This window comes from Rhincodon typus, chromosome 22 (genome assembly GCF_021869965.1).
Source record: "Rhincodon typus isolate 14 chromosome 22, sRhiTyp1.1, whole genome shotgun sequence".
Classification (NCBI taxonomy): Eukaryota; Metazoa; Chordata; class Chondrichthyes; order Orectolobiformes; family Rhincodontidae; genus Rhincodon; species Rhincodon typus.
Genome location: NC_063353.1, coordinates 34,525,537 through 34,552,161, shown reverse-complemented (window position 1 = coordinate 34,552,161; position 26,625 = coordinate 34,525,537). Strand labels below are relative to the sequence as shown.

At 39.2% G+C, this 26,625-nt stretch overlaps 1 protein-coding gene across 1 annotated transcript in view; it reads left to right on the top strand.

Annotated features, from left to right (window-relative positions):
- Positions 1-26,625, top strand: part of LOC109912723 (staphylococcal nuclease domain-containing protein 1) — a 472,985-nt gene that overhangs the window by 308,260 nt on the left and 138,100 nt on the right. The window contains exon 4 of the mRNA XM_048609985.1: positions 18,854-18,998. Coding sequence (XP_048465942.1) covers positions 18,854-18,998 — 145 coding nt within the window. The remainder of the gene's footprint in view (positions 1-18,853; positions 18,999-26,625) is intronic.

The window sequence follows — 26,625 nt, the reverse complement described above, 5'->3', positions numbered from 1 at the left end:
TTTCTAAACAAAGTTGTCCAGGAAAAGTAAATAGGTGGAAATTAGAAACAAAAAAGGAAAGCTCACCTTGATGGGATTGTATGACAGGCTCCCCAGTAGTCAAAGGGAAATTGAGAAACGAATATGTCGAGAGATCCATACATATATAAGCATAATAAGGTTGTAATAATCATGGATTTTAGTTTTCCAAGTATTGACTGGGGCCACCAAAGTGTTAAAGGTTTGGATGGTGAAGAATTTGTCAAATATGTTGAAGAAAACTTGCTTTATCAGTATGTGGATCTCTTATTAGAGAAAGAGCAAAATTTAACCTTCTTTTGGGCAGTAAGACAAGGGCAGGTGTCTGAAGTAAAAGTAGGGGAATACGTTGGGTCTAGTAATCATAATTCTCTTAGTTTCAAAATGGTTATGGAAAAGGATAAGCCTTCCATAAAAGTTAGAGTGAAGGGTAAGGATGGTAAGATGAAGGAACAATGGATGCATAAAGATATTGAGCTTCTAGTCAAGAATAAAAAAGAATCTTATTTTAGATGTAGACAACTTGGTTCAACTGAGCCTCTTAATCAATAGAAAGAGTGTAAGGGCATTCCTAAGAAATAAATTAGGAAGGTAAAGAGGGGATATGAAATAGCATTGGCTGATAAGGTGAAGAATAATCCAAGGAGATTCTACAAATACATTAAGAGCAAGAGGGTAACTAGAGAGAGGGTAGGACCCCAAAGATCGTAGAGGTCATCTTTGTGTTGAGCTCCAGGAGATGGGAGAGATACTAAATGAATATTTCACATGAGTTTTTACTGTGGAGAAATAATTGGAGGCTAAAAAATGCAGGGAAATAAATTTTGATGTTTTTTTAAAAAAGCACAGTTCACACTACAGAAGAGGAAGTTTTGGAGATCTGAGAGAATATAACCGTGGATAAATCTCTGGGAACTGATGTATCCCAGAACGTTGTGGGAAGTACGGGAGAAAAGTGCAAAACCCCTTGCAGAAATATTTGCATCATTTAGAACTACGAGTGAGGTGCCTGATGTCTGGAGGGTGGCTAATGTTACACTTTGTTTAAGAAAGGTTGTAAGGAGAAAATGGAGAACTATAAACCTGTGAGTCTGACTTCAGTTGTGGCTAAATTGCTGGAGGTGATTTTAAAAGATAGGATTTAGGGACATTTAGAGAGGCAGAATTGATTGGCAATTGTCAGCATAGTTTTGTGCGAGGAAAATGATATCTCACAAACTTGATTGAGTTTTTTGAGGAAGTTACCAAAAACTTTAGGGCAGAGTGGTAGACTAATTAATAAAATTAAGTCACATGGAATTCAGGGAACTTGCTAATTGGATACATAATTGGCTTAACAGCTGGAGACAGAGAGTAGTGGTGGAGGGTTTTTTCAGACTGGAGGCCTATCATCAGTGGTGTTCCACAGGGATCAGTACTGGGTCCTCTTTTGTTTGTCATTTATAGAAATGATTTCAATGAGAATATAGAAGGCATGATTAGCAAGTTCAAAGACGGCACCAAAATTGGAAACATAGTAGACAGTGAAGATTATTTCTAAGATTACAAAAGGACCATGATCAAATGGGTTAATGGGCTGAAAAATGATAGATGGATTTAATCTGGATAAATGCGAGGTATTGCATTTTGGTACAACAAACAAGGGTAGGACTTACACAGTTAATGGTTGGGCCGTGGGTAGTGTTATAGATCAGAGGGCCTTGGGGGTTAGGTAAATAATTCTTTGAAGTTTGCGTTTAGCGTGCTTTCCTTCATTGCTCAGTTCTTTTGAGCAGAGGAGTTGGGAAGTCATATCAGTGTTGTACCGGACATTGGCGAGGCCTCTTCTAAAGTACCGTGTCCCTTTCTGGTAACCCAGTTATAGGAAGGATATTAAGCTGGAAGGGGTTCAAAAGAGATTTACCAAGATGTTGCCAGGTATGGAAGGTTTGAGTTATAAAGAAAGGCTGGGACTCTCTTCACTGGAACGTTGGAAGTTGACCTTTATAGAAGTTTATAAAAGCATGAGGGTTATTGATAGGGTTAATGGTTAGGTGTCTTCCCCCTAACATGGGGGATTTCAAGACTAGGGGACACATTTTTAAGTTGAGAGGAGAGAGAGTTCAAAAGCACATGAAGGGCAAATTGTTTCACACAGAGGGTGGTTAATGTGAGGAATGAACTTCTTGAGCAAGTGGAAGATGTGGGCACAATTACAAAGTACATGAATAGGAAAGGTTTAGATGGATATGGGCCCGGAGCAGGCAGGTGGGATTAGTTTAGTTTGGAATTATGTTCGGTATGAACTGGTTGGACCAAAGGGTCTGTTTCCATGCTATATGACTGTGTGACCTGCCGTCCATGAACCCTTGCTGCGTCTACCCGATGGGACAGTGTCTGTCCTGCTATTTACCTTCCTATTTCTTCCTCGATTATAAATTCAAGCAATTTCACCACTACAGAAGTTAAGCTTAACAAGTTTATCGTTACCTGCCTTAGATCCCTAACTGTGAGATCATTAATTATTCCTGTCTCATTACACAGGGCCAGATCTAGGATAGCTTGCTCCCTCGTGGGTTCCATTACATACTGTTTGAGAAAACTATCACGGATACATTCTATGAACTCCTCCTTGGAGCAACTTGACTTGGCCAATCAATACTTAGGTTAAAAGCCCCCGTGAAAATTGCTGTACCACTTTTTCATACATAAATTATTTCTTTGTTTATTGCCCGCCCCACCATGATGTTATTATGAGATGGCCTAAAACTCCTCAGAGTTCCTCAGACTCTTGACCCTCTGAGAAAAAGATTAATCTCACCTCCATCTCAATAGGAGATCCCTTCTATTAAATTGTGCCCCTACTTCTAGCCTTCCTAAACAGACAAGAAAGCATCTTGTCATCATCTACTCTTCAAGCCTTGTCAGGGTATTGTTTGTTTCAATAAGTCTACCTCTCATTCTTGTAAACTCCCAAGAATACAGACCCAATCAAGTCCAACCTTTCCTCATAATATATGCCACTCATGCCAGCAATCAGTTGATTGAGGTTTCTCTATATCCTTTGTTAAATAAGGATAGTAAAGCTGTACACGATTGGGAGCTGTACATTTTCACTGAGTTCAGTTTTGCTTGGACACCTTAATGCCACTTGAGGTCAATGCTGTTGCCTTGACGCCAAGGGCAGTTACCAGTACCTCATCTCTGGAAGTGACTTGTTGTACCCATGTTTGGACCAAAGCTGGAGTGATATCAGGAACCAAGTAGTCTTGGCAAAACCCAAACTGAGCATTCATAAGCAGGTTATTGTTGAGTAAGTGCCACTTGATAGTGCTGTCAAGAATGCTTGCCGTCACTTTGCTAATGATTGAGAGCGAATGATAGGATGTTAAGTGTCTGGATTGATTGTCCTCCCTTTTGTGGGTAAGGCGTACCTGGGAAATTTTGCTTATAGATAGGTAAATCCCTGTGTTGTAGCTCCTACAGCTTGTCTAAGAGCATGGATAGTTTTGGAGCACAAGCTTTCAATTCTAAAGCGCGGTACTGACAGGGCCCATAGCCTTTTCTGTATTTATTGTAACCATTTCTTGATATCATGGGTAGCAAAATGAATTGGCTGAAGACTTGCACCTCGGATCCAGAGCATCTTATGAAGAGTCTAAGGTTGATCGCTAGCTCAACAGTTCTCTCTGAAATGGACTCTGTCACCTTTGAGAAATGGCATGTTTGTGAAGTTTTGTCTTCTGGCTAGTTGTTTCATTATCCCTGACTGCACAAGACTGGATATGGCAGCATGGTAGAGCTTTGACTTAATCATGGAGTGTGGAGTTGCTTAATTCCCTCAAAAGCATAATGCTTCTGTTTAGCATGAACATGGCCTCGTATTGCAGTTTTACTAGGTTGGCTCCATATTTTGAAGTATACCTGGTGCTGGTGCTTGCACGCTCTCCAGTAATGTTTATTGAACCAAGGTTGGCCACTTTCCTGATGGGTACTGGTACTAGGAAAGGTGGGTAGGTGAGAGATATGTCAAGCCATGAGGTTAATGAATTGCAGCATCAGCTCCGCTGCTCCTGCAGAACTGCAGTGCTTAATTGATGCCCAGGTTAAAGGTTTTGGATTCATTTGGAATCTATTCCATCTAGTAAGGTAGTAGTGCATTGCAACACCATGGAGCGTATTCTCTCACACGAGTTAGTGTCTTAAAAGACTGCATGGTTGTCTCTCCTATCAATACTGTCATGGATAGCTCTATCTGTGGCAGGTAAATTAGTGAGGAAAAAGTTACATAAGTTTGTCCTTTTTGCGGATTCTATCTCCACCTGGTTGAATTGAGTTTTGGTTGAGCTATCCTTCAATACTGTACTAAGTCCATCATCAGTGGTGCTATGAGCTACGCTTGACTATGGGCATGAACTTTCCCACCCTGATCCCAAACTACGTTCTCTGCCTTTACTACTCTCAGTGATTCTTCCAAGTGGTCTTCTACGGAAAGAGTATTGGGTCATCAGGTGAGGGTGGGCATAAATGTTAATCAAGAAGTTTCCAATCTCATTTTACTTAAAATTAAGTTTTCATGGAATCTGAAGTCAATGTTGAAGATTCCCAGCACCACTTCCTTTGAATTATAAACAACTGTGTTTTCACCCTTGGTGGATCTGTGCTGATTATCTGGGGCATTGGCTTGAAAATGAGATTCGGGAGTAATACTATGTCAGGTTGTTCTTTGACTACTCTATAGGACAGCTCAATGTGCCTGGTGCCGAGGTCAATGCTAGGTGATCTTTAATTTTTGTGTAGTGATGTGATGCAACTGAATGACTCGAATTTTCAGAGGGCTATTAAGAATCAACCTCATTGCTGAGGCTAGTTTTTTTTGAAGTAGATTTAGTTATTAAATACATATTTCCCCAGTTGCAATGGGCACGTTTTGTCCCTGGAGCATTAATCCAAGCTTCTGAATCATGAATCCAGTGACATTATCATGACGCTAGTGTCCACTTTACAATGATTTACCCTGAATTGCAGCCACTCTTGCTGTATAGTTAAATGTTGTGATCATTTTGTACCTGGTAAGGCCCCACAATAAATAAGAATAAACTGATTAATTTGTTATTGACGGGGTTTATTGAGGGAGAAATTTGGGCTGATGGCTCGAAGCTTTTTTTAACCTATGTAAGTGATTCTATGGAATCTGCAACGCCAATCTTAGCAAGGCTAAGTTTAATCTCTGATTCAAAGGACAGCACCTCTGTCAATGCAGCAGTTCTTTACTGCACAAAGACCTATCAAGTTAGTTTATGTGGCACTTTAATTCACAGCTTTCAGTCACAGACTCGGGTGTGGTCCCAACAGAGCTCAGGCCAAGTAAAGGGGAGAGTCATAAGCCCAAGGAATGATTTTAGTTAATGATGATATGCACATTTATCAATCACAGAGTGGAAAAACTGCAATCATGAACGAAAGGAGGACTTGATGCAGAAGCACAAATTGCAACATTCACAGGACTGTGGACTGAGTTGTAATGAAAAGCGTACTTTGTTATCAAATGTGAGGGACTTCATTTGACTTCTTAAGATACAGAATTTAACAGCTCAATATCACAGAGTGGCAGAAGGCAGCTTCACTCTTCTTACTGTGCCAGAAACGGACCACTAAATCTCGTTAGTGTCACTCAAGAAGGACAAAAAGAGGAGCTAAATAGCATAACTTGGAGGTACAATTCTTATTCCACACTGAATGAGGGATTCGTTTGATGGGGGTGAATGATATTGATGGCTATCGCTTTAGAAACAGGAGGAATTTTCCCAAATTGTCCTCAATTAGCTGAACTTGGCCAGACCCACTGAAATTATAATAAACAGTAGTCATTCTGAGGCTTTCTGAAAATGTAGAATCTTTTCTTGCAAAAGCTAATTATTCTTAATTCGTAGAAGAAAGAGGAAGAAGCAGAACGTGTCAGAGAGAACATATACAGCATGAAAATAGTGCAAAAAACACAAAAAATCCCAAGAATGATAGTGCACAGTGAAAATCATAGTTGTGAAGCACCAGCACATGCACCTTCAACGTGCAAACTATATGAAGGTTTGGCTTTCAATCTTGCCCTTTTATTATATATTAACAGAATGTCACCAATTGAAAGCAAAGCTGTACATTATAACAACAGCAGTGGCAAGAATGTGATGACAGATCAAAACATAAAATACTGACATTCTGTCACAAATGCTACATACGAGATGCATTATGCTTTTCGGTATCTGAATTATACTGATCTAACAGGGCAAGGAGGCTCATTTACTGAAAAGTAGTAGTCAGCAGTGTGCCATGGGTCTGATTTACTTCATTTGAGGGCTACATAAAGACAATTTTCCTGGGGAATAACACAATAGATTTCCTGTCATGATACTGGTCCATTTGAACATTCATATGCTAAGCTCTAAATCGTAAGTATAAAAATTCTTTGTCCACACTCAAAGCTTCAATCTAGTTTACTGAAGTAAATTAGAAGATAAAGAAAGGTAGCAAATAATTGCCAAAAAAATCAAATTTATTTGAGCCATGTCATTTATATTAAAAACCTTCTGGAATATATCACAACAATGAAATGTAATGGAATGTTATACTCTGTTGGAAATTTTATAAATATTAATTTAATATTTCAGATACGTCAATTCCTCCTGTTTCTAAAGTGATAGCCATCAATATCATTCACCCCCATCAAACGAATCCCTCATTCAGTGTGGAATAAGAATTGTACCTCCAAGTTATGCTATTTAGCTCCTCTTTTTGTCCTTCTTGAGTGACACTAACGAGATTTAGTGGTCCGTTTCTGGCACAGTAAGAAGAGTGAAGCTGCCTTCTGCCACTCTGTGATATTGAGCTGTTAAATTCTGTATCTTAAGAAGTCAAATGAAGTCCCTCACATTTGATAACAAAGTACGCTTTTCATTACAACTCAGTCCACAGTCCTGTGAATGTTGCATTTTCTCAGTTAGCTCATTGTGTACAATTTTCAGTATTCAGTAATGTCTTTAGGAACTGTTAGAGTTTTCAAATAAGACCCATTAATCAGAATGTGAAATAAATAGCTATGAAGCTGGCTGGCAAATTTTTATTTATATTTTCCCCTGCTCTAATTTTGATAGTGGACAAAGAGAGCATAAAGATTTTCAATCCTCAAAGGGATAGCAGTTTTTAATGAATGTGTAATAGCTTATAATTTGCCATGTCATGAAGAATACAGCATTAATTTGTCTCAAATTAAAAATATAATGTAACGGATTCACGCTTTGACAAATAATTCATTGAGCAAAGAAAGGAAATTGCTTAATGGAATTTTTGATATATAGAATTAATTATGCAGTTAGCTAACACTGTGAAAGGGTTTGTTTTGAATAATATCTGCGTATAAATCACAATAGCAGTAACAGAATACATACGTTTTTGTGTTTTTGCGTAAACTTATTCCCACCGTGCAAAATCCAGAAAGTTGAAATGTCTGCTGTTGAAAAGCTAAGATTTAAATGTTGATGCTCAGTTTCTTCTAAACTAACTTTGTAATGGCCTCCATAGAAACTGATAAATTGTCTTTTTAGAAGTTTCCAGTGACTGAAGCAAAAGATCAGACAAGATTTCACATTTTAAGATTTTTACTGGAATAAAATATAATCAACTTTGACTAAATATAACTTAGTAGGCAACAAAGACACTATGTTAAAGAATAGGGATACCCTGTTATCACAGTTGAAAACTCTATGGCATGTTCATACATTGCATTAAATTCTTAGAAGCGATGTAGGTTGGAACTTTCTGCTTAGTGATGTGGCAATGGTGAGAATGTGGGGAAATGCCAGTAGAATGAAAAAAAATGAGAATCTTGACATCTGTCAAAACAGATTTCCCAGTTCACCAGTGACTACCTTATTTCCATTCATTTGCATCTTATTATTAACCCAACTTAGATAATTTATATGCCACTCCTAATTCTCCTCTCCTTCCTTGAAAAATTACATGATGCCAATTTCTGACATGAAAGTTAAAATAGTTATCTGGTGTCAGCAGCTCACTATTTGTTTGTTTGGGCACTCACCACCACACTCTTGCATGCTGCATGGACACAGTCTTCCTCCCTTTTTACACGCAAGTATGCATCGGCAAATGACCAACCTCACCACATCATTGCTGCTTTTAGGCCAACTCTCATGTTGCCTCAACATTTCAGGATTTCACTTTGGACCTCATGGACACCTATGACTTGCTTACTTTTGCAAGGATGCAGGGATACACACATAGCATGCATCTACACAGGATAGTTCTTACGCTGGAACTTCATTTCTTAGGCTTTGTTCACTTAACACTTACTCGGAGAATGCCAGTCTCTGTGGCTTACATTGCTTTTTATTGCAATGGGAGACACAGGCAACCTATCACAGTTGGGACCACTGGACAGTCAGTGGATAGATGTCTGGAAGTCAAAGGGAAGAGTACTGAGTGAGATCAAGGGAGTCTACAGTAAGTCAGGGGCTGGTCATATTCCAGTCCAAGGGTTGCCTACAGTTGATCAGATGCTTGCTCCTTCCGGAATTCGCGAATTCATGCCTTTGCAGTTTGGACATTAGCTCACAGTCAATGCAAGCAGTGCGGGTGTTATGGAAAGTCAGTCAGAATACTTTGAAATCTTCAATCTGGAGGGTGGACCAGTTTTTCTTGCAGTGACTGGTGAAGTAGCGGGCCTTGGCTACCAACACGTTCCTCCCAACACAGTCGTAACAGTTGGAAGTGGATGGGAGAGCAGTTCGTCGTGATGCAACAGCAGAAGAGGTGGCTGTCCTCGGTGAATGAGTAGGAAGTGTGGAGGGCAGAAAGGGTTATTAGTTTGGAAGGATGACACAGAGTGGACAAGTTGCATGCGTGAATGAACATGGTGGTCCATTAGCCTTAAAGAGAGGCATGTACAGTGCCAGAATTTAATTGAGTGGTGGCCCTGTGAGTGTAAGATATCATACAGAAGATAATGGCACATAGCCTTGCAGAACACAGAAAAGCATTAACTTTATTTGTACACTACTGTGCATTGCATTTTGGCTGGATCACAGCTCTTACCTGGACCAGTATCTTGATCCAGGCTGACTGGGTCTAGTGGAGTGGCCTTCTTTGCCAGTCAGCACGATAAAGTACTGCCTTCTTCTCCTCCACCCCCTCCACCAGCACCTTGATGTCTCTGTCATGTTGTGAAAGGAGAGACTCAAGCACCTTTGTGTGGAGAGCAGTTTCTGCCTTGCAGCATCTGGACTTTAAATATTACAGTGTCAACACCATTAGGTCCTGGCAATGGCAAGCATTTCCATCTTGCCTGCCACTCAATTCCACAAGGAGGGCACTGTAGAGCCCAGGTGCATAATTCCTGAGGCGAACAACTGAAAATTACATGAGAAGTCACTATGAACCATAGTGGACCGGCACCACGAATGTTGCTCAACATAATTTTTGTCTGAAAACGTGAAGGTTCAGCTCATATCCTTATGTTTAACATTCCAAATTTCTCTTCCAACTTCTGTCAAGGTATGTTCTTCCTCCACCACCAAGGTAAATCATCTTGTATCTTTTTAAACAAAACTCTTTTCACTCAGTCTTTTGAACAAACTTAAATGGGCTTCCAGTAACGAGACATCCTCTGGTGATCCAATGGTCTTTTTATCTGTGCAATTGTTCTTTTTCAAACCAGGGATCCATCTTCACCAGCACACTACTTGGTAGTCGCTCAAAAACAGTCATTTTCCTGGCGTAGTAATATCAGTTGCAGGTCGTCTTTTCCATATCTCTATCACAGACTGTCAGGCTGCATCTGTACACGGCAAAGCCAGCTGCTCTAAAGAAGAGTCATATTGGACTCAAAATATTGACTCTTTCTCTCTCCACAGATGCTGTCAGACCTGCTGAATGTCCCCAACTTTTTGTATTTCTACTTTTTCAAGTCACATTTCCCCTCCAAAACTATTCCATTTTACCATATATTAAAACAGACTGTTTAAAACATAACCATCTAATGAAGTCCAACATTTGTAACAAGTTGAACATGCAGCATCATATGGAGGGACAAATTATACAGTTGCATTTGAACACCATCAGGTCCAAATTAACACATCATCTCAATTTGGGCATATACCCTTATTCCTTCATCATTACGTTGTCAAAATCCTGGAACTGCTGAAGAGCGCTGTCACAGCCCCTTTACTACACAACTGCAGCAGTTGAACCAAAAGCCCCAACTTCTCAAGAAAGCTAGGCGTTGGCAATAAATGGTAACTTTGATAACGATACCGATATCCAAGCAATTAATTTTAAAAAGGAGCTGGGGGCTTCCATTCTCATGTGATTCATAATAATAGGTTTCTAACAAAAATGTCTTGCTGTGTCATATACAGAAGACCTTGTTGGTGTGAAACACAGTGATCAATCAAATTCTATTAGTGAAAGAGCATCTTTTTGGTTTCTGTACCTTTAGAGTTTTTTAAAGATCCGTTGAAAAATATATTCTATCATGCATGTTTTGCCAATGTCAAAGATACACGTCAAACGTAAGATTTCATGCATATCTATTCCCAAATCTTTCGAGTGATGTGGATTGATGCAAACAATTAAAGTTGTTTACTCCAATGTTGCTTCCCTGAAACAGAGTTTTCTGGCTTAACTCTTCAAAACCTTAAAGGAAATGGCTTTATTATGTAATCTTTCAGTGCTTTAATGAATCAGGGACTTGTTCCAGTGCACTGGGATGGCATTCAGCTCTTCGTGCTTCCACTGGCTCTCCAAATTAGCAATTCACCTTGTGCCTTCTCCATAAAGCTCTGCCATTCTTGTTTTATGTTTTTCTTTTTCATCTTGAATGCCTCAATTGAACTTGCCTCCACCACATTCTATGGCAATGTATTCCAGATCTTAGCCACTTGCGGTGTGAAACTGCTTTTCCTTATGTCATCATTGATTCTTTTGCCAATTATCTTAAATCTTTGGTTAACAGTCCTTATACTAGTGGGAACAGCTTCTTCCGACCTGTCCGGACCTCTCATGATTTTGAATATCTCTGTCAAATCCCTTCTCAACTTCTCTTTTTCAAGGAAAACAGTCACAAATTCTCCAATCTATTTATGTAACTGAAGTACCCTGGAGTAATCAGGTATAATTTATTTTTCTCTGCACTCTCTCAGCCTTCAAAAAAAGGTGTAAATACAAAACAATGGCAGTGCAGGCATGTATCTATGCTTTGCAAATGTAACATTAATTTAAGTTTCAGCAGCACTAATTACTTACTTTTAGTAGGTAATGATATGACACAGATTAGATAATCCTAAATTCAGAGTCTAGCAGACTGCCATGGCACACCACCATTATAATTGGTCCCTCGGCTTATGTTTATGGCATTGTACTTTAATCACCCATGGTTAATGTCATTACAGTCACTTTTCCCTTGCATTAGCATTTCTCCAATATAATGCTCAAACTCTAAAAGTCATGATTTCCTCTCTCCACACTTCAAAGCCATACAGATACTAGAAAGTCAGTTGCTGTAAGATGCAAGGAAGTTTGTTTAGCCCCTAACTGTCTAGGATCTCCAATACAAGAGTAAAATGAGATCAGCATGACTGATTAGGGTCTGAATTAGGAAGAAAGATATTAACCAGCAAATACAGTGAAGTGGAGAGATTACATTGGTTAAAAATGGTAAAGCCAAAATGTATTCCCTTTAAATTAAGCTGATTGGTAGGTCCAAAAGCTTTGAAAATAAACAGTTAACAAGTAAATTCAGATTAACCATTAAAAATATGATCTTCATGCAAAAAGAGTAGTAAGGCTAATTAAGTAGCAGACATTAGGAGGATTTAAAAATCCGTCAAATCTTCAACTGAGAGCTACAGGGAGGTGAGCTTCAATAGACCAAAATGCATTTTTTACTTCTCTGGTTTTTCTTATCCTTCCTTTCATTGTTTGTACATATGAGATGAATTTTGCCCTATCTGCTTATTAGATAGTGTGTCAAAGCAAATAACTTGCTTCAGTTGATGGAAGTTAAGCAAAAGCCAGGTCTCCCTCTGTAATTACATTATGAATGTTGTCTCTGGTGGTGTTTTGCCTCAAGGAACGTCAATGTTCTATGATTCTCAAGCCCCTTTTTTCTTTAGGTTTTCTTCCTATTATGATGACCCATTATCTCATTTAAAATCCAGTTCTGAGTCATTTGTGGATCCTTGTCAATTTTGTACTGCTCAGTTCTTTTTCACATAGATCCATTAATCTTGACTTCTGCTACTTGGCTCTAATTCTCAAATGATGCCAACTGATTTAATAGATAAAGTTACTCTCCAGCACAACGCAGTCACACAGATCATGTGGTCCCCATGTTTGATTTCCAACCTGTGCCAAGTTAGATAAATTCAGGTGAAGCATTAGAATTATCACACTTGGCCCTACCTGCTCAGACTAGAGGATGGCAAAAAGTTAGAGGCCATTCCTTCTCCTCATCACAATTTAGTATCTTTTATTCACTTGTGAGACATGGTGTCACTGGCTGGGCCGGCAGTCATTGCCCATCTCTAATAACCCTATGTTTATAGTGTGGACAGTACAGGAAGGAAGGATTGTGCTTTGCTGACTCCATAGTTGGATTGTCTGCCAGTAGTTGTTTGGAATTAGCTACATCATTGTTGTACCGGTTTTACATTCCAATCACCTAATCTGAACTATCAACATCCTTTCTCCCCCAGCACACTCAAACTAAACCCAACTATTGCATAAATGCTGCCCCACTTCAGTTCTGACAAAGAGTCATCTGGACTCGAAACATTAGCTTGCTGTCTCTCCATTTGATGCTGCCTGACCCACTGTGATCTCCAGCATTTTTTTTGTTGTCAGTACAGATTCCAGCATCTGCAATAATTTACTCCTAATTGTTGTTTGGATTTACAGATAAATAATGGCCACTTAGATAATCATTTAACTGTCAATATCTTAATATTTTTGTCTGAGTTCAAAATTGTGGTTTCAGAATTTATGTGTATCCATGTTAATGAAGTATTAAGAAGATGATTCATTTTCTGATATATTTACTATATTTAAAGAGCAGGAATTTGTCAAGAGTCTTGGTTAGCATTTCTCCTCGAAGCAGAATCATCGATTAATTGGACCTTTAGCTAATTTGCTATTTGAGGAAACTTGCAGTGTTAGGTCCATCTACAGAAGCCATGATGTGGAGGTGCCAGTGTTGGACTGAGGTGGACAAAGTCAGAAGTCACACACCTGATAAAACAGCAGTGCGCTGAAACCTTGTGATTTTAAATAAACCTGTTGGACTATTAACTTATCATGTGACTCCTAACTTCACCTACAAAAGAACATTGACTGCATCTCAAACGAAATTCATTAGATGCCAAAAATTGAATTTCTCTGAACTGTATTCAAAAGCAAGCTTTTACCTTTTTTTATAAGATATGGGAGATAATTGAGAAGAAAATAATCCAAATGGAAAGAATTTTTAGGTTTATATTGGCTAGTTTTAGTTAAGTCACGAGTATAAAATGTGATTTTCAGCAGAATGGCATATTTGGGTGTAATATGAATAGGAGCAAGAGGTATGTTCCCAATAAATATATCTCTCAATAGCAAAGTAAAGCTTTTGACCTTGATTATCAACCAGTCATTGATGTTATGATAGTATGTATCAATGATGGGATGAAATTGATTTAACTATGATTTATTGACATGATCAAGTTTAACATATTGTCTGATAATTTGAACTCCACTTCTTCAAAGTGGCATTGTTCATTAGAACTTACTTAAAACTGCATTTTCAAAATCCCAATTGTCTAGCCTTTGACCCTCCCTTCATCATAACCAATCTGTAGCTGCAGAAGAGTTAAACCTATGTTCCTCTTTACTGCCTTAGTTCCTATTAAACCAATTCTCTTGTCTTGGCTGTTCCTCCTGTATAGTCCTTAATGCCATTTCCCTATGTCTAGGAAACAAGAAAGAAATTGTGGAGAACTTGCCATTTACCAGCTATAAAGGCAGAATTGCCCAAGGTCAATGGAACAAGGCATCCATTTTCCAAATAACCATGAACAGGATGTAATGAAATTAAAAATTTGCAAATGTGTGATGAAATTCTCTTTGTTTCCGTTTTTTTTGTGTTGAGTGATTCAACATTCTATGTCTGATGACGTTTGAGGAACAGCTGGTTCCAAGGGTTGCTAGATGATAAGATTCAATTCTACCCAGCAGTACATGAGGGGCTTATTGCAAGGTTTCTGATTGGTCACTCAGAACAGTTTTAGGATTTACTGAAGAAGAGTTCAAAGGTTATTGGAAAGTGAAAGCAGGAGAAGAAGGCAGACAGAGAGAGATGTGGACTCAATGTTAAGACTGCTGCAGCTGAACTACACAGATTTTATGTAGGAGACTCCATGAGGAATGTTGAGCAGTTGCATGGCTTTGTGCTGTCATAACATGTCTATCACATGTTAATTCTAGTTATTAGAAATAAGTTGTCTATGCATTGTATTCCTGTTCTAATGTTGTGTAGTGAACATTATTCTTTGTTCAAACTATGGAATCTCATAGCTTTATTCTCTTAGTAAATCCCACACCTTGTCTACTCTAAAAATAGTTCCTAGCCAGGTCCGGGGACTTAAAGACAACATTGAATTGAAATCGGATAAATTTAACAGTCTTGTGTAACTATTACATTAATAAACATGGTAACCTGTAATTCCCCCAATATGTGCATGGTCTATGATCCTTTCAAACTGGATGATTAAGCCGTCAGAAAAATATGGGAAAGCCTGTCAGATGGCACAATTCCTGAAGCATCCTTTTTATTATTAGCCAGCTACAGGAACAGTAATGATATGATGTAATTAGTCATGAAGTTTCAAACAAGTTGCGAATAGAATTGAAACGGAGGGTGATTCGATTGATACACAAACGACATAATTCTGCTAACCCTTCACGGTAACTAATTCCTCCTCCACACTCCCAATTCCCAGCAAATGATTCTGTGCTGTTTCAACTATCTAACAAGCTGGAGTTAGCAGAACATGTTGTGAATATTCAATTTCATATTTAATTTTTGTATCACATGTTGGTCCAAAAAATATAAAACCACAGATTGAGAGGCTTATGAGAATTAGATAAATTGTCATCTAGTGAACTCTAATGTCTTTTTTCTACTTTATGACTTGTAGTTTGTAGCTTGAGATCTACAGTTGACAGTGTTGATTGCTCAATCGGAGGTTATGGAAAGTGCGACCTCGCTTGTGGAAAATGTTCTTTGTGTTGGGAATGAGATAACAAATCTGGAACGAGCCAAAACATCTGGACTTGTCAATTCCCTTGCTATAGAATATTTTCTAATCAGGAAAACTTGACAAACTGCGTGTGTGGAGCCTTTCCTATGAAAATTAGTTCCAATTAAGTGTACGCTTGACTGTAAGAGCTGACCAAATCCCACACATCCTAGTCATTTCTAATAGGCTGAGAGGCTCATGAACTAGAGGACACTGAATACTGAGACCTGGTGTATTTGGGTAATAATAAATGCCATTTAGGCATTAATTGAGACTGAGTGGAAACAGTATTCTCCATGCAGTTTCGAGCTCCACTGGGACAGAGGTCTCAAGTTTGTTGAAAACATTTAGTTATTGGGATTTGCCTAGTGTGGCCAATTAATGACCAGAGGGCAGGCTTTCAGTCAAGTTTATGGGAGTGAGCAGCTTCTGAAAGCTGGAGGACTTTCCAGCTGAAAGCAGCAGCAGGCTGTGATGACAGGTAAGTAAGGAAGTCGGTACTTCAGAATGAAAATTCCTGTCTCCAACTTTGTTGAAGTTTAAATTAAAGGTGGCTTTTATTGTTAGACCACCATTAAGAATGGTGACTCCAGCAGTCAAAGAAGGCTTCTAGCTTGTCAGATGCCTTGACCATAGGATCCTTGGAGGATGCAGTCGTGCAGCTAAATTGACCCCTGCCACCTGATGGAGCATAAAGGCTGAATAGAAAATTTCGGTCAGCCTCTTTTAAATTGGCCTTAAGAAACCATTAATACAATTGCCATTCCACTCCAATCCTCACCCCACAAATTGCCTTTGGGAAAATAACCGGGGACAGGTCATAGCCAGGGAGTACTGCAGCCAGTGGCACAACTTGTGGTGTGCAACTTCTCCAATCACTAGACACAACAGAGTTTGAAAATAAGGCCAACTATGTCATCAGTCTGTGGAGAATAATTCAGGTAAATCTCCGTGCCACATGCAGAACTAAATTAGCACACACATTTTCCAGCAATGATTTAGGTTCAGGGAATCGTAAATCTTTTTTATTCATTCACAGGATGTGGGCATCGCTGGCTAGACCAGCATTGATTGCCCACCTCTAATTGTCCAGAGAGCAGTTGGGAGTCAACCACATTGCCTTGGGTCTGGAATCACATGTGGGCCAGACCAGGTATATATCGTAATATTGTTCTGATCCAGATGGGTTTTCTTCTGGACAATCGATAATGATTTCATGATCACATTAGATTTGTAATTCCAGATTTTTCTTGAATTGAAATTCCGCAATCTGCCATGCGTCTCCAAATTAACTAGTGATAATACCACTAGGTCATTGCCTACCCAGTAAACCTGTTTTAAACGTGTACTTCCTCTAATTCCTGCCCCATCCACCCTTGGATGTTGAAACCAGTGAAATAGTTGTCAAATTACCCAGTACAGGGAGATGATATAAATGCCCCTTTTAAATTAAAAGGAGTTTTGAATTGTTGGAGATAGTATAATCATTAAATAATTTTGCTGCCAAGAATGTCACGTTAAGGCCTGTTGCTCCTTGGCTGTGATCTGCTCAGTCATTTGTACTGAAATTCATGAACTTGGCAATTTTAGAAGTAATACTTCACTGGATATGTATGTATCTTGTAGTCTAGCTTGGCAGGTTATTGGCAATGAACTGTAATAGCATTTTTAGTGCCAAGAATGCCAGTTATAGAATTACACAGCTTTATAAATGTTATTTCTGCAAAAATCTGTACATTTGCCAAACCTCAGTCAATTGAGATTTGTAACAGGTTATTTGTATCTCATATCCTTAATCTATCTCGTCTTGCACATCCTAATGTAAGAAGATGGTTTCATCCACTCAGTTAAAGTAACTGGGATTCCAGTGTAGCAAACAAAATGACAAGTGTCTTATATTTAAGTAGTATATTTCATGACTTATAGCCAATGAAGTAATTTTGAAGTTTATTCATTATTGCAGTGTAGTAGTACTGAAAGAATGATGCCGTACCAGAGAGGTGTCATTTACAGGAGACTTGTCAAATCCCCATCTCCATTGAAGATTCCCTGAAAGTCATCAAAATAAAAGCTGATAGTCCGCCACCAAAACAAATGTTCCCATTTGCAAGGCATTGCAATTGTAAAGGCCATTATGTTCAGCTACACAAGACAGCAATTGAAAATGTAATCCATGATATCAGACCTGTTTCGGTGACTTGAGAATTAAGATGAGATGCTATTTTGGGTTCGGCTGTCACTTTCCTCTCTCTCTTTGCTCTTTTCTCACTCAGTATCCTCTTGCACTTGCTGTCCTTTCTGTCTCATTCTTGCTGTGTTCTTTCTCTCTAACTTGCTGTCCCCACGTCTCTCTCATTCACTGTCCCAACCTTCCTCCCCCACACCCCTAGTACTCACTATGTTCTCCTCAGCCAACCACCACACCCTCCCCACCCCCGCACTCACTGTCCCATGTTTCTCACACTTGCTGTATCCATTCTCTCTCTCACTTGCTATCTTCTTGCTGCGTTTTCTCTCTCTCTCTCACACACCTTCCCAGCTCTTATTCCCCCTCCTTTCTCACTGTCTGTTTTTCTAGATGGTAGAGGTGATGGTTTTGGAATGTCAAATTTCAGCTTGATTCATTGGTTTACATTATCACCTCTACCATTGTGTTGTGGGTTCCATGAACCATTACTTCGCTAAATAAAACCGGAGTAAATGATGCGTTGTCCAAGGGTTGTCCTATGGGTAAAGAATTAAACATAACTGTTCAGTCGGTTCAAGTGAATACAAAAGGTGTCAATTATTTTTGAAGACAAAGAATGAGCTCTCCTCCTGTCCCAGTCATTCCTCCCTCAACCAATGCACCAGTTATGGGTTCACTGATGACCTTGTTTAATGCCTGCTGTGGAGCATTGTTATGTGCAAAATGCCTGCTATTCTCTCGATAAGTGAAATGGCAAGTGTTTTGGGACATTTGAGCAAGATGATTAGGTGCTGTATAAATGCAAGATGCTTCTTCTTGCATTCTGTGTTTGTTTTGAGTTAGAAAAGTCCCTATATCCCACCAATGAGGAACTGTTGCTTGACATCATGGTCCCCATTCACAGTTTTTCCTGAACAAACATGCAGTCCTTTTAAGTTCAATTTCAGAAAAAATAGCCACCTGTCTAAGATTCAGTAAGTAAATAATCTGAAGAACTTGAGACAGAATATGTGTATTGGACATCTGATGAAAGGACCCACTTGAAAATAGAAGAAAACAAGGAGCAGGAGTAGGACAGACCACTCCTCAAGGCTGCTCGACCATTCCCTTAGTTCATTGCCGGCCTTCCATCTCTACTCCACTTTTGGATCTCGTCCCCACATCCTTTGATTTATATTGGTGTTCAATCACATACCAATCTCAGTCTTGAATATACTCGATGACAGAGTATCCACATCACTCTGGATTAAAGAATCCCAGATATTTATTCCAGTAAATTCCAGTGTTGTTTTGAGTCACTGCTGACTACTCTGTTATTTTATTGCAGGTCTGGTCTAATTATGAGGAACAGCCAGCAGAAGAAGCAGTGCTGCAGGTTGCGGAGGAAAAGGAGCGCACAACCAACTATAAGCCTGTCTTTGTAACTGAGATAACAGATGATCTCCACTTCTATGTACAAGATGTTGAAACTGGTCAGTACCCTACATCAGGGGAGGGTTAGGGATAGGGATGTGTTCTTCGGTGACCTTTCAATATTACCTCCTCAGCTGAAGGAGACTGAAGCTAACTATCGCAATTAGTGTGCAAATTCTTGACAAAATAAATCTAGTCCCTGCGTGGACTGCAACACTGTTCTTGCTGCAGAGACAAACATGCTAAATTTAGTAATATTTATTTCCTTCAGTACAGCAGGTACAACAGAAAAATAGAGTCAATTATTGACTATAGGCAAAGGCTGTAATATGTTTGAAGTTTGGGATGTATTCAAGCTGTTTGCATAATCATCAAGTCCCCCAGTGGGGGGAAGACCTTTTTTATATCGTGGTGCACTTTGCCTTTACGATTTTCATATTTCTAAGTTTAGACTTGTCACTTCATTTCCATCTCAGGATGCCAAACTGCAGTGTCAGACCAGCAGAATTTACAAAGCAGCTTCATTTAATGTGTGGGAATCAATGCAATCCACCAGTTCTGTGGTGGTTGACCATGGGAATAGAATATTTTATTGCAAAACGAGGGTGAGGGGGTTGGGGGGAGGAATCCTTCACTGACAGCTTTATGATAAATTGTGTGTTACTGAAATATTTATTTCCCATTTACAGCCAGGAATCTGAAGTTTATTGTTGACAAGTATTTTTGTTTTGTTATGTAAATGAGGAAAACATTGTAAATCCTAAAGGATTTAAGAACATATTTACTATATCAAAAAGTCAGTGGAATGTAAATGGGAGTTGTTCCTGTTGTGATTGTAGCACATGTATTATGTCTCGTCCAGAAAACAGTGCAGTAAGAGTCTTTTTGCTAGTGGCAGAAAGTTGTTATGCTGGATGTAATAATGTGCTGATAGCTTGTTCCCAGCTATATATTTGAATAAATTTCTGCTGATTGAAGTGACCACAACAGTTATCCAGGCAGTTTTGTCATTCTCATAGTGTGTGGATATTGTCATGATATTCATAAAGCAAAATGGCTTCTTGGACTTTCCTATAACAAGAAGCAGCAGCTTTTCAGTTCTATGCCTGATGGCACAAACCGGAGTGTGACACACTCCTAGTTTTGCTTTCCACCATTAAAAGTTTAATCTTGAAACATTAAAGAGCAATTTGGTAAAGGACAATAAAAACGGTACAATTTAATCCATGTTAAAAATGTGTTTTGGTGCATACTTGTTCAGGATGTGAAGAAGATCATTTTGCAGCCAGCGCTGCAGTCTTTCCTGTGATTCTACGCTAATGTGGCCTAATTCAACTCTAATTGGTTGCTGCAGTCACATGACAAATGGTGCACAGGTTCAGCTTTTCCAGAGTTCCCAGTCGAATTAATGTCCAAAGACTCCCTTTAACTTGATTTCTTATTCTGCCAGAATGAATGTCTGATAATTTCACCATAATCGGAGTTTCAAATTATCTGAATTTGACTTATCGCAGTTTCTTTGTGCTTTAGTAGAGACAGCAGAGAGTGGACAGTATTAGTTTTGTGAAGTTTACTGTGTCATACAATTGTTGTAAGAAATGGCATCCGTTTTCTGAAGGCGGTAAGTTAAGTAAAGGGGATTGAATTTGGAAACAGTTGATCACCAGAAATGGAACAACCAGTGGGAAGCTCAGTATGTTCCTCTGGGTATTCTGAAAGCAAATAACACTAGATGTGTAGAATTCAGGATATTTGGTTGAAAAGGTGTCAAGACATACAAGTAGATAGTACAGGAATGCTGTACTATCATTTCTAAACCTATATTTGAATGCTCCTTCTGGATCTCAGTGGTTATGAATCTGCACTGCAAACTGTCCATAGTTTTAGCCAAATTTGATTATCCCTTTCTGAGAGCCCATTGAGACAGATGGAAAATCCCAAAACATTGTAGTGAAAATTTTTGAATTTTTTTATATTTTCTGCTGTTAATGATTGAATTATGCTCATCATATTATTGGTGCACTGTGGGAATAGCTGTGTTGCGTATGCAAAAGGTACTATTCCTGAATTCATGACCTGGGACTGCCTAGTGGCAATTTACAGAGAATCTATCAAAGCCATACATAACGCAGGAGCATTGATGAGGTAGGTTTTAAACTTCATTTTCTCTCTAACTTTTTTTTAATCTGATGCGACTGTCCTTTGTAGTAGCATTGGATACAAAATCAAATTTTGAATTCTTCATGATTGCAAAGATTTTTTAAATATGCATGTTGCAAATCGGTATGTAAGTGAAAAAGTACATCTGACTAAAGTGCTAATGGTAGTGTTGCAATTTCCTATTCCTTCTCCAGTGGTTTCTGTTGGAAAATGTTGAAGTATCTTGTCAAAGAAGACAGGGTCGTGGTTATTTTTAATTTGAATGTTACTTGACACTACTTCTTCCTGTAAATTCTCTTTCTTCCCTCAACGAATTACTTATCCCAAAGGTCAAATATCAGGTCAGCTCAGATTAGGCTCACAAGGCTTAATGGCTGGAGGTGGGTACCTCCTTTTTTGAATGTCTCGAGGAATGCTATCTGCGTGCTTTACCTTCTTAGAGTGGCAGTAATTGAAAGCTTCTCATAACACCATTTGGCATCTGCAGATAGTAGTGTCTTCAGGAGAGCCCATTTAGTTGAAAGTTTCCAGCATTAGTTCAGTAGAACCAAATGTAATAAAAAGTTAAAGGAATTAGACAATATCGTGGCTCGCATCCAGATATCTGGTTAAGCACTGACAAGACTCTGTGGGGAAATGTTGATTTGCCCCTGAGTGCTCTGGTATTTTTATAAGTCTTTAGCTTAATTGCTCATCCAACCACAGTCAGAATAATTGTGTTGTGACAGAAAACCAGTGCAATTTCTTTCGAGTACTTTCTTTAATCCATTTTTTGTTAGAAATTAGCAACTTTCTTTTCATATTCCCCAAAGGTAGCTAGACTTCTATCCTCAACATAAACAGATTTTCTTCATGTTATTACAACCATGGCTGGTGGTTTGTACTGTCTCTCTAGTTCCACTTGCTCCGTGGGTCACAACACAACATTAAAATTCTTATTCCATTTACCAAGATTACCAATTAAGTACCTTGTCTCTATCAGATTTTTGAACAGCAATATCTGTTAATCCAATTCTTAACAGACACAATTATAGGTTTATTCTTAAAATAAAATGTATTCATTAAAGATGCAATATTTGGTTAACAAACGCAGTCAGTAAAATAGAAAATATAGATGTTTATCCCTCTAAATATCCCCAAAAATAATCAAAATACACACAACACACTCTTTTCAGGGAAGTGCGAGGGAAAGCATTTCTCTATAGAGACTGGCATTCGGGAGCTGGGGTGACACTTTGGCCAGTGGGTTATTGTTCAAGGCAAAAGGATAAAAAGTTTAAGATATTCTGGAGTCTGTTGCTCTGCTGTTATGGCAGATGTGAGTCAAGTCCCTAATCATACAAGAAACAACTTGCTCAGGAAATACATTGATGTTCTTTGACACATTCTTTCAAAAGAGCAAACAGGCTTTACCCTGAATTGATGTAGAGGTTTTTCTTTTCAGAATTGGGAGAGATCTGCTGGCCACTTTGCACATAGTAAACTTCCCTCCAATGCAGTTCATTCTTAGCAGGCTTTCCTCCAACTCCGCTAAATAAAACAAGAACCTTTCCAAGCCAGTCAGTGTTCATAAACAGCCCTAACAGGGTCTACACCAAAGCAACAAGTTATCATTAGTCATGTGATTTATAAGAAGCCTTGTTTTTTTAAAAATCTGTAGTGCTCACCTAAACTGTGACATTTTTTAAACAAGCCACTTCAGATATGTCCTCAAAATGTTCCATGATTCAATTTAAATCTATTAAATCAAGTTAAATAATACTCCTAGCAACTTCCTGTACAGTTCCATTACCCTTTTGAGTGCAGACATTCCCCTGATATGCCTGATCATTCATTTCGCTTGGGACTGTTATTTCAGCCATTGAAGCTGACAACTTTTCCCAAGACAAAAATCAGAGTTTGGGTCTTATTGTTTTGTTGCCAATGAAAATGCACTGGGCCTTGGGGCAATGAATGCATCCACACTGTAAAACATTGTGGTGAGAAGTACCACCTCTCTTTTTTAAGAAAAGGGAGACTTTGACCTTTATCTGTTTTATGTTGAGATTTCTGGCCAGTTAGCTTGAGAGGCAGGTGTTCAATCCAACATGGCAGAAGTGGCAAATGTACTCAAAATGGATTATGAGGTCAGTGTTAAGTTACCAAAAAATTACCTGAGTCATAGGGTCATACAAAACAGAAAACAGACCCTTCAACCCACCTTGACCATGCTGACCAAGTTTCCCAAACTAAATTCATTCTATTTGCCCTGCATTTGGCACATATCCCTCTAAATCTTTCCTATTGATGTACCTATTAAAAATGTCTTTTAAATGTTGTAGCTGCCTGCATCTTCAACTTCCTCTGGCAGCTCATTGAACATATGAACCGCCCTCTGTGTGGAAAGAATTTGCCCCTCAGGTCCCTTTTAAATCTTTTCTCCTCTCACCTTAAAAATGTCTCCGAGTGTTGAACTCCCCCCACCCCCTCCCCCTATCTAGGGGAAATGCCTTTACTATTCACTTTATCTATTACCCGTATGATTTCATAAGCCTCTATAAAAGTGCAGAAAAGATTTATTCAGATGCTACCTTGCCAGGAGAGGCATAGATTAGGTAAATTGCAAACAGCTTTTCCCCATGGCAGAGGAGTCTAAATTAAGAAGGCACAGGTTTAACGTGAGAGGTGAGGGGGGAGAAATACAAAACAGCCCAGAGCGGCAATTTTTTCACACAGACATTGGTGTGTGTCTGGAACAGGCTGCGAGAGGTAATGGTGGAGGTAAGTACAATTTTCTCATTTAAGAAACATTTGTACAGGTACATGGATAGATGTGAAGAGATATGGACCAAACACAGGCAAATGGAACTAGTTTAATTGTAAAAACTGGGTAGCATGGATGACTTGGGCCGAAGGGCCTGCTTCCATGCTGTAATCCTCTGACTCCTCAACCTTCTTCACACCAGTGAAAAATGTCCCAGCCTATCCAGCGTCTCCTTATAACTCAAACCCTCTAGACCCAGCAACATCCTGGTAAATCTTTTCTGAACCCTCTCCAATTTATTAATAATCTTCCTATAGCACAGCAACCAGAACTGTACACAGTACTCCAAAAATGGCCTCACCAACGTACTGTACAACCTCAACATGATGGCCCAACTCCTATATTCAAAGGTCTGAGCAATGAAGGCAAGCCTGCCTAATGCCTTCTTAATCACCCTTCCAACCTGTGACACAACTTTCAAAGAACTGTGTACCTGAACCCCAGGGATCTCTATTCAACAACACGACCCAGGGCCCAACTATTGTTTGGATAACTCCTGACTTTGTTTAATTAACCAAAATGCAATACCTTGCATTTATCCAAATTTCATCTGCCACTGCTCAGTAAAAAGATCCCTTTGTAATCTGAGATAACCTTCTTCACTGTTGGCCATACCACCAATTTTGGTGCCATCTGCAAACTTAATAATCATGCCTCCTAAATTCTCATCCAAATTGTTTATATAAATGACAACCAACAGTGGACTCAGGATGATGACATCACAATGTTGGTTTACTTTCAAAACAGTAGTTTGAGGAACAAGCATTCAGCGTAAAGAAGAACTTGCTGTTGATCTAATGCCTTTTATGTCTTTAAAGACATCCCAAACAGAAATTCCAGCCACTTATATCAGATGAGATTCTTCACCTAATATTAAAGAATGGTTGTCATGGCTTTGTGAAACTCCTTGATAACTGTATTTGATGGTGAACCATGGCAGGATGGTGCTGGGTTCCATCCAGTTCAGCAACCTAGTCTCAGTTAGGGCAACAGTTTGGTGTACAGTAACATCTTCTGGACTGGAACCCAGAGAAACAACCAGACTGTGTACCACCTTGTGCACACCACCACCAAGAAAGTAATACTTATGCAAATACACCACCAAGAAAGTTATTATCATGCACACACAGCTGCTTCGGTCAGTCACCACATATACAAAATAATGAGCTTTGTGTACAGGCAACTTCCTATGTCACGTATTGATGAAGGTGCTAGCAGCAATATGGCTGGTTTGTTCTCCCAAAATCTGAGCTGCAATCTAACAGCAGCATTTCATTCTTTTCAGTTTAAAATTACGCTGATCTTTAAAGACTTGAAAATCATTCAACCAATTCGTCCTTCCCTCCTTCATCAGTACCATCAATGGTAATAATGTACTGACGTTGTGTTCAGGGGTGGCACGGTGGCTCAGTGGTTAGCACTGCTGCCTCACAGCACCAGGGACCTAGGCTCGATTCCAGCCTCAGGTGACTGTCTGTGTGGAGTTTGCACATTCTCCCTGTGTCTGCGTGGGTTTCCTCCGGGTGCTCCGGTTTCCTCCCACAGTCAAAGATGTGCAGGTTAGGTGGATTGGCCATGCTAAATTGCCCGTAGTGTTCAGGGACGTGTAGATTAAGTGGGTTATAGGGAAATGGATCTGGGTGGGATGCTCCGAGTGCCGGTGTGGACTTGTTGGGCCGAAGGGCCTGTTTCCACGCTGTAGGGATTCTATCATTCTGTCATTCTATGAGTTTCTCTGCCCATAAGAACAACCATTGGAAGTCAGTGACTCTGGTGGTCTAAGGTTATTAGAATGTACTTTTTCTTTTAGGCTGGAAGCGAGTCTGTTAACAAAGTTATGATCTGACTATCAGGAAGGCCAATTGGAATAGCTCCTGTACGGAAAAAAATGTCTTTTTCTCCAAGAATGCTCCAAACCTTTCCCTGTGAGATTCTTATGGAAGTCCAGAACAGTTTGTTAACTTAGGCAGCCATGTAATAAGCACTTTACCCAAACTACCCTACCATGAGGTGCAGTTCTATTTGCCAGCTTTCTGATGAAACACTAGCAGGAAGTTCCTGAAGATGTTCAACACAATGGCAATTGCAGAAACCCAATACAGTCCACTCGCTGTGCTGAAAGCTTTGATCAATTAGTAGTCACAGTGGAATCAAAATTTCCATTAATTTTTAATCATGTAATTCTTTCTGTTCTCCTGGTAAGTGTGCTATTATTATTAATAACCACAGGATAGAAATGTAACTGATAAGAGGATGGTTCACCAATTTAGTTTTACGTGTGTTAACAGTAAAACTGTAAACTGCACTCTCCCTGGTTCCTAGCCTCTGGCAGAACTATTGTGTACCAACCCTTAGAAGACAAAGGTGAATTGTTTTAGTTGTCATTGAGAGTTGGGACCAGCATGAACTGGAAAGAAGCAGGCAGGAGTGAATTCTTCTTCATCACGGGGTGTGTACTGTGCTCGGGGAAGAGTTGAAGATGAGCTGACAACAGTTGAAATGTACTAAATTCAGGTGAATTGTCTCCTGCATGTACTTCCTATGACCGGAACTATGATAATTTTTTTCTGACCAATCTTAGTGACCCTACCATTGGCCCAACAATATTCAGCTAACTAATAGACAGGTGTGTATATATATGAACCTCATGCCCGTGTGGTTCAGTAGACAAACCCTGTAGCTATTTTGCAAATATGATTTCAGCAACACTTCGTCTATTTTTA